Below are 15,995 nucleotides of genomic sequence, written 5' to 3' on the forward strand. Positions count from 1 at the left end.
TAAAGTATGAGCTAACTGTGTGGCAGCCAAGATCCTCAGTCCAAGTATCTTGGGCCATCTGATTGTATACCATCCTTTTCTAAATCATACTTCTTTATAATACACTTTCAGTATAGAAATGTTATGTATGTGAGTTCAGCATAGGAAATTTCTCAGAACCAGCATGAACATATGCTAAGGTGTTTATCAATTATGACATAAGGAACTATAAAAACATGTTATATATTAGTGTAGTTGTTAAGGTTAGAAACCGGGATACCAAAGTTCTAGTCCGGTCTGAGGCACAAAGCCTGCTGGGTAATCTTCGGCCAATCACTCTTAGCTCTAGGAAACAGGCAATGGCAAACCACTTGTGAGAAACCTGCAGAGACTAGCCCAGGCAACCGGCAGGAGTCAAAAACTGATTCAAAGGCACAAAAACAAATAAACATAAAAGCAGGGAAGGTTAAGGGCTTAAGTAGATTGGATTCTTTTAAGTTTAAGATAGTTTGATACTTTTGAGCTTAAGGTATGTACAATGTACAATAGATATAAAAAGTCTACACACCCATTTTAAAATGCCAGGTTTTTAAAAGATTTTTAAAAAATCAGACCAAGATAAATCCCCTCAGAATTTTTTCCACCTTTAATATTAACACGTAATCAACTGAAAAACAAACTGAAATCTTTTAGGGGGGAAATAATATACACTAATTAATTTAACAAAAAGCTATTGGATCTATTGACAACCAATGTTCAGGGCCATGTCTGTCCTTCAAAATTTATATAACATCACCACAATGTAATCATCTGTCTAATTTTTTCACGAAGAAAGTTAGAAAGGAGAAGTGTACAGAAACATAAATTGGTAAAATTACAGTGGTATTTCTAACAGCAATAAGGAACAAATTAATTAAAAATGGAAATGCTTCAGGCAGGGCTTTTTTTTTGTCATAGAATGCACCGGAACAGAGTTCCGGCACCTTTTCCCAACAGATTTTCCAGAGTTGGGTTTCTATTTTTCCCCTTCCTATCCTCATTTTTGAAAATGCCCTGCTGGTGGTACGGTGCGAGCGGGGTCCCCTCCAGCACTGTCTGCCTCCTCAAGGAGGAGCCATGAGGCGCCGGAGCACCACAGCCAGAGTGTGACTTGATTGGCTGGGTCGGACCACGTGGGTGTGGAAGCCGATGGTGGCGGTGCGAGACACATAAACATGGAGGCCATCTTTCACAAGAGGGTGAGTGAGCCTTTTGCCTTCCCTTACAGAAGGTGCGGTGTGAGTTTAAAAAGAGGTGGAGCAAAAGGAAAGAAAGGCGGCTGGCGTGGAAGCTTGCCCGACAGCGAAACTTTGCTGTTTCAGTTCCTTGGGTAGTTCAAAGGCTGGGATGTCTACGAAAATCTCTTTTTAGTCTTTTATACTTTATATTCAAACTGCAGAGGGGAAGAATAAGAATAAAGCCAATGTCTTGTGATTTGGAGGTATTATTATTAATAATATATTAATTATGTGTTGGTCAGATGTAAAGGTAGACCTACTGTATAAGGTTTAATCAGATCTATTTATTAAATTGGGCTTAACTTAAAGGTAAATTAAAAGTAATCTGTTCACTGACAAAGTTTCAACTTTAATTTGTTTCAAGTTAATATCCATATTAAACTCCAAATGAAAATTTTTCCACCTTGTTTGACAATTTCTTAAAAATAATTCAATCTTTTACAAGCAACCAATTTTTGTTTTATTGGGCCAATTTCATTCCACATAGAAAGCTGATATTTCCACTCATTAATCTAAATGGGTATGCCAGTGGTAAATGTCGCAAAAGATTAATAAAATGCCTTCTTGTAATTTAAAGCCACACAGTGCATAGTAATTGTTATGTATTGGGCTTGCTTGTTAACACCACGTGGCAACGCCTGGTAGGTTGCGAGAGCAGGGAGCTAGCTAATGGCTCCCAGCATCTCAGACAACCCGTCTCCAGCGTTGCTATTGGTTACCCCTAGGCGGCAATAGGTTGCTTCAAACCTATTGGCCGCCGCCTAGGGGCCATGGTATAAATTGCTGCAGCTGCAGCCCTATTCTCTAGCTCAGATCCTGCAAGAAATAAACCATGCTCCTTGCTGAACTCACTTGCCTCGTCTTCATTCCTGTGCAATGAACCCAGTACACAACAGTAACATTAATAATATTAACTTACCTTGAACAAAATCCTAGTCTTTTAGATACACTAAAAATTGAAGGGTTATTTTTTTCAACTACAAAGGTAAACCTTGTAGGGTAGGCAAGGCGGGTTGTATGACGTGTGTGAGTTCTGGCATTTTATTTTTTATTTTTTACAAAAAAAGCACTGGCTTCAGATCCAAATAAAGAAAGATAATAGAGGAGCTGCAAGCTCAGAAATTTAATCACAGCCTTTTCCTATTAGAACTGCACTTTTCCCCATTGGGAACTTGTTACTTTTAATCAGCAACTATGGGTTGGATATGAGAACATCTTCAACAAGAACCTATCTTTGTGTACTTTGCTTTTCTGCAGACACTTAAAGGCGTAATAGAAACAATTAAAATCTCTATCCTTTTGTCTAATTGTCTGCTAGTTCTTGAATTATGATGTTTTTATAGGGTGCAAATGGCAGCAAATTGTTGAAATTTTCTGTATCTCTTTGTTGTTATCTATTGGTTTCTGGATTTTTGCAACTTGTTTTGGATAGCCTAGTTTTGCACACATATAACAACAGTGATATAAACTACTATGATACATGATTTAATTTTTCACGCTCCAAACTGCATCAGTTGATATCCGGCATAACCTGACCATCAGCCCATCAGATGATCTATTCTAATCTAAAGCATCTTGACCCCTTTATTGGAAATGAACTGAAGGAAGAGTGATGACAATTGCTCCTTCTTGGCTCCTGTCCTCTTAGTTTTTTGCTGGTAGGATTTAGTGAATATTGGCAATGCAGATAGACCTGCTCTGATTTTGTAATATTTGAATTCTAAAAATGTGGATTCCCCTTCAATAAATGAACCCTCCTGGACTGAAGTCAAACATGAATGACAATGCAATTGACTCAGATGTTCCTACTAGATTATAAATTTTAGAAGTCTCAGTAAGAATTTTTCCTTTTTCCTCTATAAATAACCAGACAATGAAACCAAGCATTTACTATCCACTTACCAGTTCTACATGAGTTAGCTGTTGGGCTAAAGTATATGGATCACTGCAGACACTCAACATTTCTCTTTGGATGGATGGAGGTTTACTTTTAAAAGCTACCACTTTATCTGTGACAGCTGCACTGATCTTGACTATCCCTTCTTGGCCATGGTTAAGACTTGCAAGCTTCTGATTCAAGGTTTGTAGAAGCTGATTCATCTTTTTCCAATAGGCCTGAGGTGAAGAAAAGGAAGAAAGGGACAATTACACATTCCAAATAAAACATTTTTAAATGTTGGGGAATCTTTTGAATCAGGTTTCTACTCAAGAGTGGAATGATCAGTTATAGATTAGAATATTTTTACTTCAACCTTCTATTCTAGAGTATCCAATTAAATTATAGTTCCACCCTAAGTTCCATCCTATAGTTGTACACCACAAGACTAGCATCTAGCCAGAATATTTGTCTGTTTGTGCTAAATGCCAACTGAGCTAACTGACCACATGGGTCAACATAACTCCCCCCATATCCTCTGTTTTACCAATCTCATGTGCCCTTCTATTTTTAAAATCTATGAAACATAGACAATTGCTTGTATGAAACACATGTAAAATATCTTATGCAAGAAGTTCCAGTCAAATACTACCATTAAGATTGTCATGGCTGATTTATATGCTTCACAGAGTTCTTTGTATTCCAATTACAAATACTTACATCTGTAAAACATCCCATAATGTTGGCAACAGTGCCATTTTGAATCATTTTACCTGATATACTGTTTATTTTACCCAATATACTGCACTGTATTAACATGACCAAAACATCTACAACACCTCTCTTAAATTACTTGTCCATCACTCATGGCATCACGTATTGAAGCTGCTCTCGGTTATCAGGAAATTATTTTGAAAATAAAAATGAAACAGATCACAGGTGGTATGGGTTACACATTACACAGTGAGATGTTCAAGTTAATCTAATACAGCAGTTGCTCCCAATGAAGCAAACACAACAACAACAAAAACCCCAAATTAATTGAGGTTAATTCTATCAATATTGGTTGTTAAAACGTGCTGAAGATTAGAATACAAAATTGAGCAGCAATTCTGTTTTGAATAGGCTGTTGATTACAGATGTAAGAATGCCCAATATTTTGAAAAGATTGGATGGGGATAATAGCTCTCCAGACTAAACAAACAAATGAAATATTTGTGGTTTGGAAATCAACCTCATATTGAAAGATACACAGAAAGATTTCTTCAGTAATTTCATCATGCATTCCATCTCTTTAGTGGGATGTCTTTGATCTGTCCTTTAATTGATTTTAATCTATAGATCTGCAATGCATTACAAAATATCTGGAAGACATATAAAGATGCAAAAAATATTTACTTACTTATTGAATTGTATGCTAGCCTTAAAGATATGGAGAACTACAAACCTGTTATGGAAATTGGCATTTGAGAAGATACGTTACTGACTATAGCTATAGTTTCATTATATCTGTCTGTCTGCCAAGATAGTTTAATATTTGCCATCAAATAAAATAGGTAAAAGGTCTACTGCCCCGAAGCTATTTAATTGAAATCAGACAGATCAAAGCATTTACATTATGCTCCTCATTGGTGAAATTTAGCCAAGCTGATTGGAAAATCTGAACTGCAAGAAAAGGCAATCATATGAAGCTTCTAAATGGCCTATAAAGACAAGACTAAACAATGGGTGGGACTCTTAAGGGAAAACTTATTTAATACTGGCCTATGTACATTTACGCGGTGGCTCAGTGGGTTAGGACGCTGAGCTTGTCGATTAAAAGGTCAGCAGTTTGGCGGGTCGAATCCCGAGTGCCGCGTAACAGAGTGAGCGCCTGTTACTCGTCCCAGCTTCTGCCAACCTAGCAGTTCGAAAGCACGTCAAAATGCAAGTAGAATAATAGGGACCACTACGGTGGGAAGGTAACAGCGTTCCGTGCGCCTTTGGCGTCTAGTCATGCCGGCCACATGACCACGGAGACGTCCTCGGACAAGCGCTGGCTCTTCGGCTTTGAAACGGAGATAAGCACCGGCCCCTAGAGTCGGAAACGACTAGCACGCATGTGCGGGGGAACCTTTACCTTTACCTTTATGTACATTTACAGTCTTCTGAATTCTCCATAAACTTCTGAAGGATGTTTAACAAGGTTTGACAATTAGAAGGGAAGGCACTCCCCCACCTCCTGCTAGCCTGGTCTGGCAGAGGACAAAAGGCCTATAGCAGGGGTAGGCAAACTTGGCTCTTTTATGACTCGTGGACTTCAACTCCCAGAATTCCTGAGCAAACTGGTACAGCAATCCCTCCTCTGTGAGGAATTGGAGGGGGCAAAACCTGAGGGGTGGGGTGGGGGGAGAAATGCAGCAGCAGCAGCAGCAACAACAACAGAGAGAATTTGAGCCAGAGAGCTCTCCGATATCTGAAGCTAAGAGGACGGCTGAGAGGAGCAGACCAGACAGAGCAGCTGAGCTGACCGGAAAGCTGAACGGCAGGCCTGACCAGAGCACAGAGGAGCACCAAAGGACAGAAGGGAGCCGTCAAAGAAAATAACAAGAGGCCAGAGCAGCAAGCAACAAAAGTGAAGGCAACAATTAAGTTTGAGGTCCCAATAGGAAGGCAGAGAAGACCCCCAGTAAAGAACAAAAAGAAATTGGAGCACAAAAACTTAAAAAAAAATAGAGGGAAGAAAAGGATAAATAAAACTAACACAATAGTAAGAAGGTTAAATAAATAACAAGGTAGCACAAACAGGCAGATACAAGGATAGTAAAAAAAAACCAGGCACAATTACCTAGAACAGAGAAGGAAGAAACAAGGCTAACAGCAAAGCACATCCACCAACCAAAAAGCGGGATTTTCAAACAACAAACTCATGGAACAGGTGACTAATACTATTGTGCTATGCAATACATGTTCTATGTATGTGCTTATGCCCAAAGAACACCCAAATTGTACATGCATTAGATGTAAACTATGTGAAATATTAGAGGAGAAAGTAAGGCACTTAGAGGCAACTCTAGCCAAACCCCAATCTACAAAAGAAAGCTATACCCAAACCAAACCAAATAATGAACAAATAACTCCCTGAGGATTTGACCCTATTGATAAGCCCTTGGAGGAAGACAAATGGAGGTATGTCACATATAGAAGGAAACACAGTGCTCAAAGAAAGAAGCAGCATACAACTAACAAACCTTTCTGCCCAATCCAACTCAACCAGAAGCAGCCCCATTAAAACTGAACAATTGATTCTCCCCTTAGATGGAAACATGTAGACCCACAACCTCCCCCTCAAAAAAACATGCAGACACCTAGCAAAAAAACAACTTCAAACATCCCCCCCAAAAATCACATCAACAAACACACCTGAGATAAACAGAAAATTACCCCAGACTGCAGCCCCCCCCCAAAAGGAAGGGGAGTGTTGGTAACAGGAGATTCCATCCTCAAAGGAACAGAATCATCCATCTGCAGACCAGACATACAATCCAGGGAGGTATGTAGTCTCCCTGGAGCAAAAATCAAAGATGTGGCTGAAAACCTAACCAAAATCGTTAGGTCTACAGATTACTACCCTTTCCTCCTCCTCCACATTGGGACGAATCACACAACTAAGAACCTGCGTACAATAGTGAGAGATTACAAACTAGCCAATAAAATTAAGAAGCTAGGTGCACAAGTAGTGTTCTCATCAGTACTCCCAACAAAAGGCCAACATCCATTGAGAGGAAAAAGAATTTTAGAAATAAACTATTGGCTAAAGGGCTGGTGTTGCCAAGAAAACTTTGGTTTCCTGGATCATGGATTGCATTTCCTACGTGAAGGACTCTTGGCAAGGGATGGGCTGCATCTCACAAAACAGGGAAAAATGTACTTTGAAAAGGACTGTCCCAACTCATCAGGAGGGGGAAGGGTGACCAACCTTTAGAATCTCTAGAACTCAAAACCAGTCATAAATCCCAAGAAAACAAATCAAACAATGAGATAGACAGTGATGAGAAGAAAAAACCCTCAAACAACAATCAATACTAATACCACTTTACAATGCCTTGGTAAGGCCACACCTGGAATACTGCATCCAGTTTTGGTCACCACAATGTAAAAAAGATGTCGAGACTCTAGAAAGAGTACAGGGAAGAGCAACAAAGATGATTGGGGGACTGGAGGCTAAAACATACCGGGAACGGTTGCTGGAAATGGGTATGTGTAGTTTAACGAAGAGAAGAGTGAGGGGTGACATGATAGCAGTGTTCCAATATCTCAGGGGCTGCCACAAAGAAGAGGGAGCCAAGCTATTCTCCAAGGCACCTGAAAGCAGGACAAGAAGCAACGGATGGAAACTAGTCAAGGAGAGAAGCAACCTAGAACTAAGGAGAAACTTCCTGACAGTTAGAACAACTAACCAGTGGAACAACCTGCCTCCAGAAGTGGTGAATGCTCCAACACTGGAAGTTTTTAAGAAGAGACTGGACAGCTATTTGCCTGAAATGGTATAGGGTTTCCTGCCTTAGCAGGGGGTTGGACTAGATGACCTCCAAGGTCCCTTCCAACGTATTATTATTATCAGGAGATGTAGGAAACATACCCACGGACAGGCATAAAAGTCTTAAATGCTTATATACAAATGCTCAAAGCTTGGGGAACAAACAGGGTGAACTAGAAGCAATAGCACAAGAGGGAGGGTATGACATAGTTGGCATTACAGAAACCTGGTGGGATGAAACCCATGAATGGAATGGACTGATGGATATGGATACAAATTGTTCAAAAGAAACAGGTCTACAAAAAGAGGAGGGGGAGTTGCAGTATATGTAAGAGAACACTACATATCTACAGAAATGCACATGTTCAAAGATAAAATCTTTCCAGCATGTATATGGGTCAATATAAAAGAGAGAAAAAGTGACATCCCCATAGGTGTACATTACAGGCCACCCAACCAATCAGAAGAAATAGATGAACTCTTTGCCAGCCAGTTAACAAATGTATCTAGGAAGCATACCACAGTAGTAATCCAGATATCAACTGGGAGACAAACTCTGCAGCGAGCGGTCAGCCAATTCTGGTCACCATATCACAAAAAAGATGTTGAGTTTGGAGAAAATTCAGAGAAGAGCAGCTAAGATGATCAAAGGCCTGGAGATTAAAACATACAAAGAACGGCTGCGGGACTTGGGTTTGGCTAGTCTAAAAAAAAAGAAGAAATTAGGGAGATATGATAGTAGTATTCCAGTACTTGAGGGGCTGCCACAAAGAAGAGGGGGTCACATTATTCACCAAAGCACCAGAGGGCAGGACAAGAAACAATGGTTGGAAACTGATCAAATAGAGAAGCAACTTGGAATTAAGGAGAAACTTCCTGACAGTGAGGACAATCAACCAGTGGAACAGCTTGCCTCCAGAAATCATGGAGATTTTTAAGAAGAGGCTGGACAGTCACTTTTCTGAGATGCTTGAGCAGTGGGCTTGACTAGAAGATCTCCAAGGTCCCTTCCAGCTCTATTCTATTCTAAACACTGATAAGAAAATTCACTTCTGAAGCAATGGCTCAGACATCTATGCTTTGAGCCTTCTTCTTAAAATGGACATAAGTCTCTGTGGAACAACTGATATGGAAGCCATCAGCCAATTTGATGTAACTAGTGAGGCGGGTCACAGAGAAAACCTCTGTGGATTATGTCATCTAGCCACATATAACTAAGAGGAATAGAGGAAAATACTACCACAGGCATTCTGTAGACATTTATTTTTATTTATTTTAATTCCATTTATATCCCGCCCTTCTCCGAAGACTCAGGGCGGCTTACAAGCTTAGCAGTAGCCTTCATTCTATGTATATGTCTGCTTATTAGGGCTTTCACAACACACCCCAAGCGGCATTATTACAAAGTCAGCTTAATTGCCCCCAACAATCTGGGTCCTCATTTTACCTACCTCGGAAGGATGGAAGGCTGAGTCAACCTTGAGCCTGGTGGGATGCGAACCTGCACTAATTGCAGGCAGCTGGTGTTACTTAAGGAGGCATTAGCCCACTGCTCCACCAAGGCTAATGAACTGCTAATGCTCTGGATGGCTGCAAATGGGTAACTGTGGAGTGGTCATCACAACTGCCAGAAAGAGGAAATGAGGACAGCAGTCTTGACCTTCTACTGGAAATGTGATGAAACCTATTGACTCCCAGAAATGGTTTGTTTTTACTAAAGCTCCCAGCTGGAGTAGCAGCTAACATAGTTCTGAACAACAAGGGTCAGTTCAGAAACTATTTCTAATCATTTCTTCCTCTGAGATGGCGCATGAAAAAACCCTGCCCTACTTTCCCACCCTGAACTCTATAGGGCATTATATTATTGTTGTTGGCCACACTTTCAGCCAAGCATTTTGACTGGATTTGGCTTTTTGTCCTCCTATCAAGTCCTCCCTAAGGACCTGGGATAGGCAGAGGTTGTTACTTAATAATATCAAACGGATTGTTGCGGGATGTAAGCTGTTCCAAGTAAAACTGCCTTTTGTAACTGACTGGTGATGATTTTGTCAATGCCAATGGCATTCAAGTGATGTTTCAGATGTTTTGGAATTGCACTATTTTTTATTGTCATTATCTTTGGTTTTTTTGCCACAGCCATTCTTCTTGCAGGTCATTTTGTGATTTTTCCCAGTTCTTTCTCTTTAGTTCTGTCTCCAAGTATTGCAACATTCACTTTCCAGACATCGTCGTCTTTCTTAACAATAGTTAAATCTCAGGTGTTGTTTCTCAGGTGCTTGTCTGTTTGAATTTTAAAGTCCCAGAGCTCTTTAGTGTCTTTATTTTCTATTATCTTTTATATCTTGTGGTCCAGGAATAGATCTTATTCGTAAGCAAGCAGTATTTCTTGCATATATTCCAATGTTCCATTGTTGCTACTTTGTCATGTTTTTGTTTATAGACAGTCCGTGTGATCTTCTTGCGGCAGCTAACTGGGTGGTCTACTGTTTCTTCAGCTTCTTTGCAGAGATGGCATTTGCTGTCTGTTGCTGACTTCTCTGCTCTGGTCTTATACTCTTAAGGCTTCATTTTTGTGTATCCAGAATTAGCTCCTTTATCTCTATGTCTTTCTTATTGACCATTGTTAAATTTGGGGTTATTAAAATTTTACATTATTTTTACTTAAAAACAGTAACTGTGAGAGGGACCTTGGAGTCCTAGTGGACGATCACTAGACTATGCAGTGTGCAGCAGCAGCCAAAAAAGCTAATACAATTCTGGGTTGTATAAACAGAGGCATAGAATCAAGATCACGCGAAGTATTGATACCGCTTTACAAAACCCTAATAAGACCACACCTGGAATACTGCAGCCACTTCTGGTCACCCTATCACAAAAAAGATGTTGAGAGTTTGAAAAAAATTCAGAGAAGAGCAACTAAGATTATTAAAGGCCTGGAGACTAAAACATATGAAGAACGGCTGCAGGACTTGGGTTTGGCTAGTCTAAAGAAAAGAAGAAATAAGGAAGACATGATAGCAGTGTTCCAGTATTTGAGGGGCTGCCACAAAGAAGAGGGGGTCACATTATTCACCAAAGCACAAGAGGGCAGGACAAGAAACAATGGTTGGAAACTGATCAAATAGAGAAGCAACCTGGAATTAAGGAGAAACTTCCTGATAGTGAGGACAATTAACCAGTGGAACAGCTTGCCTCTAGAAATCAGGGGTGCTACGTCACTGGAGATTTTTAAGAAGAGGCTAGACAGTCACTTGTCTGAGATGGTATAGGTTCTCCTGCTTGAGCAGGGGGCTGGACTAGAAAACCTCCAAGGTCTGTTCCAGCTCTATTCTATTCTATTCTATTCTATTCTATTCTATTCTATTCTATTCTATTCTATTCTATTCTATTCTATTCTATTCTATTCTATTCTATTCTATTCTATTCTATTCTATTCTATTATTTCCACATTTAATTAATCTAGGTATCCTCAGAGCTAAAACCAATGACCACTGAAATTTGTATTAGAATTCACATTAAATTGACTATTGTATTTAAGTTTTAATGTTCATTTCTGTCCACCAGTTTCACTGCCTTAAAATATCCATAAAAATCAGTAATGTTAATACTTCACTGAGTGGTAAATGTTTTATGAAATGTTTAAGTTATTAGTCTGTTCTCCAATGCAATTCCACTCTCTGTCTTACACACTCACTCTCATTCAGGTTTAATACTATAAAAATACATGGGGAGTAACACACAAAAAATATATTCAAATGAATTCAAAAATTACTCCATCCTAAAGCTTGCTGAAGAAATCATGTTATAATACTTTCCTGAAAGTGAGGAGGAACGGGGCCAAATAGATTTTAGAAGGGGTGGGAGCAGTGCCAGAGTCTAGTCTGACACAAACTCCAAATCCCCACTGCATGGAAATTGCTCTGTTATAGAGACCAATTTCTACAAGAAGTACATAGACAAAAGAGAAAGGCCTTGTTCAGCAATAAAAACCAAAGAAAGCTTGAATACTAATGTATAGGGTAAGTTTTGACCTTCACCTTCAACTCTGCTAAGTATCAAATGTTGAAGGATACATGAATGAATGAATGAACCTTTATTGTCAAAGTACAACCATGTATACAATGAGATTGGCTGAGCCTCCCTTCATGCCCCCCCACAACTCACAGTGACAACAAACCCACCATCTTGTTACACCATGTGAGCTAATTGCACAACACACTGGCCTCACAAGTCAATCATATATAAAATTATAAAATTATTTCCCATTCAAGAGCCTAACAGCCCATGGATAAAAGCTGTTCTTCAGCCTGTTGGTACGGCTGGCTAGACTCCTGTATCTCCTACCCGATGGTAGGAGAGTAAAGAGATACCGACCAGGGTGTGAGTCATCCATGAGAATCTTCCTCACTCTTCCAAGGCAGCAAGCCCTGGCGATGTCATCCAGTGGTGTCAGGGGACAGCCCACAATGTCTTGTGCTGTGCTCACCACCTTCTGTAATACTTTCCTATCCGCGGCTGTCAGGCCAGCATACCAAACCACAATACAGTACGAGAGGACGCTCTCTATAGTAGACCGGTAAAAGAAGGTCATTAGCCGTTGCTCTACCTTGTTCTTCCACAAGACCCTGAGGAAGTGGAGTCTCTGTTGGGCCTTTCTGGCCACCTGGGTTGTATTAACTTTCCAGGTACGTAAGATCTTCACAGAGGTTGTATTAACTTTCCAGGTAAGATCTTCACAGAGGTAGTCTCCCAGAAATTTAAAGGAGGAAACTCTCTCCACACACGCCCCCCCCCCCGATGTAAAGTGGGGCAGGTTCCTCTCTTTTCCTCTGGAAGTCTAGCACCATCTCTTTTGTCTTGCCGATGTTCAGGTGCAAGTTGTTCTCTGAACACCATATGGATAGTTTTTGTACATATGTTCTACTGCCATATTCTTGAACATGATCAGTCTGATAAAGATCATGTGTAGCACAAGAGGTCAAACTTTGGATGACTAGAAGCTACTTTAATAATCACAGGGGGCACATGCTTTTTAAAACTGTAGGAGATGACCAGACTGAAGGGGTCAAATGCATCGTCAGTCATGCCTGCATGACCACAAGAGATTTAAGTCCAGCCCACCTTGAATGCCTTTCTCAAGACCTGCTGATTTCCCTTGATCGTTAGTAGCTCAGATTCTTGTAGAGAGCTTAAGTTTGCAATAAATCTTTATATTCATTTGAACTGCCTGCATCTCCTGATTTCCCCAGTGCTTGACCAAAATAAATAAAATAAATAAATAAATAAAGCTCTTCTGCTTCAGCTTTCTTCCTGAAAATGGCAAACTAGGATACATGTCCAAAAATGTACTACAGTTCTTGGTTCTGGAACTCAGGTTGCCTATCCCTGATAGAGAAAACTCACGGAAAGGGATAGGGCAAGCATAAATGGAACATACTTGGGATAGGGGTGGCATACCCAAACCCTGTTGTTTATTTCCTTATATATATCCAATTGCAGGGCTTCTCCAACAGCCAAAAGAAGGGCATGGCCTTGAATGAAGAACACATGTGTTTTAATATAAACAAAGCTTACAAAATCTTTTGGTCAAAGTTGAATCAGCAATATTCTACAGAGGCTAAACAGGAGTTGGTTCCCTGTTTAAGCAATTTCAGGATGAGCTTCATTTGTTATTCTATGAAGAAAGTCCTTTTTCTTGAACTATCCCATTGGCCAAACAAATTTAACTTGTAGTACAGTATTTTCTTTTTTTTAAAAAAATGGTTCATGTTAGGTATCACTGTAAAAATATCATATTAAATCCAATCTCATTTTTTTTATTTTTAGCATCCAGATCAAAAATGCTAAAGCACTAATGCAGAATAATCTAATTAATTTAATGTTATTAAACTGGGAAAGAGAAATCCCATGCTATTTGGGAAAAAAGTGGCAGGGTGGGTGGAATAATATGAAAGTATTCATCACAACAGAAAAAAAATATGGATGCTGTTTTTCGTTTTCTGTACTTTAAGCCAAAGCACATCATTCTTAAGTAACTGCATTTAAAGATGATGGCAAGCCCCAGCAGGTGGCTTAGGAATTCACATTTTAATTAAGTCTTTTCTTTCAAAATGCAAAGCACAACTCTTGGCAAAAAAAGAGAGATCCTTTTTAGTATGCTATATACCTTCCTAAGCACTGCAAGGAGCCTCAAGAAATGGATAGGACCACAAGCAGGAAAAAATATTGCTGCAAGGTATTATTGTAAAATAGTATCAGCAAGAGAGATAATGAATTCAGTGACCCCAGGATTTTTCTGCACATCTGATTCTGGATTGCACTTTTTCATTCAAATAAGCATAGGCCTGCCAAAGCCAATTAACTACTGATTTTGATTAAGGAAAGTGACACATTCATAACCCACAAATATATCTGCTATTCCAAATGAAAGAAGGGAAGTGGGGGAGAGAGCCTAGTTGATTTCTGTTTGCTATGCTTTGGCTTTCTCGATTATCCAGCATGTATCAACATTTACCCATTAACTCTTCTTTTTTTGGTACAGATAGGTAGATTACTTCTCTCAATTTGTTGGCTACTGTATTGTTCAACGTGGTAATGGCCAGAGTGCTGATCTAATTTCATCTTTTAATAGTAAGGATTTTTGGAAATAGGAAACATTTACTAAGGTATGTAGGATATTGATACATTTACTGTACAGTTTTTCAGTAATCCATTTCCATATTTTCATCTTCTTTGAATCAGTTACTATCTGTCTATTGGTATCCTCAAATTCCAGTTTGAGACTGGAACGTCCTTCTGAATCCAGAGATCTTTTGGAAGATGTTTCTTGTTTTTCCATAATTCTTTCCCTGCCTCTACAGATATCATCGTAATACTGTTTTTTTAAAAATCTCTTCTAATTGCTTCTGAAATTCTTTATTAAATTCTTTCTTAAGATCTTAAGTCTTTCTTGGTTTTAATTTCTCTTTCTGCCATTTCTCAGTTTCTTCTGACATCGAGTTTGCTTTCTTCTGATTTTTGGCCTTCGACAGCCTATCTTTCATGACTTTGATTCACCCCATAGTTCCTTAGTTGCCTCCCAGGAGGTTCAAGACTTTAAAGTGACTCTTGATGTTCTCCTTGAAAATGGTGAGTATATGCCCAACATTCAAGTGTGAAACCAGTTGGTTTATTTTTCCAGCTTTAGCTTGGCTTGGAAATTGAATCTGAGTGGTTTGTGACCTGTTCTACAGCCCTTTATTATTTGAACTGAGTTCTTCCATCTCCTTGTATCGGTATAATTAATTCAATTTTTGTGTATTCTGTCTGGAGATGGCCATGTATATAGGTGTTGTTTTGGTTTTGCTAGATGTTATAGAGTTCTTATTTTATCTGGGGTTTTTTCTGCCCAAATAACTCCCAGCAAATAAAATTTTGGCAGCGTTTGTATTTTGCTTCCTTTGTACTCTCATAATTATGCTTGTATCCTTTCTTTGTTCAGATTGACAGATCCTGTTTAATGGCTGGCCTCTATATCTGGCCTGATCCCAAAAACATCCACAGGGTAAATAGTTTTTCTAAGGAACTCACCTTTAGGAATATGTGTATGCATGTGCATATATGAGTATATGTACATATGTGCCATAAAAGGCTTCTGTACTAACCTTACTTTTTAAAAATGTACTCACTGTTATTGCTGCTACTGATTGCTAAAATGTTATTTTCTATTCCTTCTCTCACCTCCCATAGCTCCTACTTTGATATAAATCAAAGGCTGTCATTTTATCCAAAGCAGAAAACTAACATGTTTTTATCTTACTCAGCAGGATTGGAAATCAGAATTTAATAAACCTGAATGCAAACACCTCTATTGGTGTCAGAGTAAACAATAATTACAGAAACCAAAAATAAATGCCAGGATTTCATGATCCTTCTAAAATGCCATTGGATGAGGAAGGTTGGGTAGAAAAAGGTAAAATCCTGAAAAGCAGATAATTACATAGATTGGGACAAGAAACAGCATATATTGAGTATATAATAATAGAAAAAGGATCCAGAATGAAAGCATTAAAGAAGGTCCTCCTTGCCATAACCCTGACAAAGTGAGAAGTAAAACAGAGTTAACTATACTTAAGAAGGAAGCCCTGCCTGTCTTTTGTCTGAAAAACAGCAGGAATAAAAGGTGTAATCAGTGAAAGGGCATGAGATAAATTTGATATGTTTCATTCTAGTCACTCTCTCTCTGCTTTCATTCACCCAATGAGTGAAGTATACATGCTCAATTTCCAGGGTTATAATACAAACAAATGCAAAAACACAGTGATGTATAGTCTTGTTTTTTTAAAAATGGTCCTATCAAGGATTC

At 39.1% G+C, this 15,995-nt stretch overlaps 1 protein-coding gene across 1 annotated transcript in view; it reads right to left on the reverse strand.

Annotated features, from left to right (window-relative positions):
• Positions 1-15,995, reverse strand: part of RASGEF1C (RasGEF domain family member 1C) — a gene marked incomplete at both ends in the record, with an annotated part of 57,281 nt that overhangs the window by 27,935 nt on the left and 13,351 nt on the right. Inside the window, one exon of the mRNA XM_081321707.1 lies at positions 3,159-3,371. Within this exon, the coding sequence (XP_081177833.1) occupies positions 3,159-3,371 (213 nt within the window). The remainder of the gene's footprint in view (positions 1-3,158; positions 3,372-15,995) is intronic.

This window comes from Vipera berus (assembly GCF_964194415.1).
Source record: "Vipera berus genome assembly, chromosome: 2".
Taxonomy (NCBI): domain Eukaryota; kingdom Metazoa; phylum Chordata; class Lepidosauria; order Squamata; family Viperidae; genus Vipera; species Vipera berus.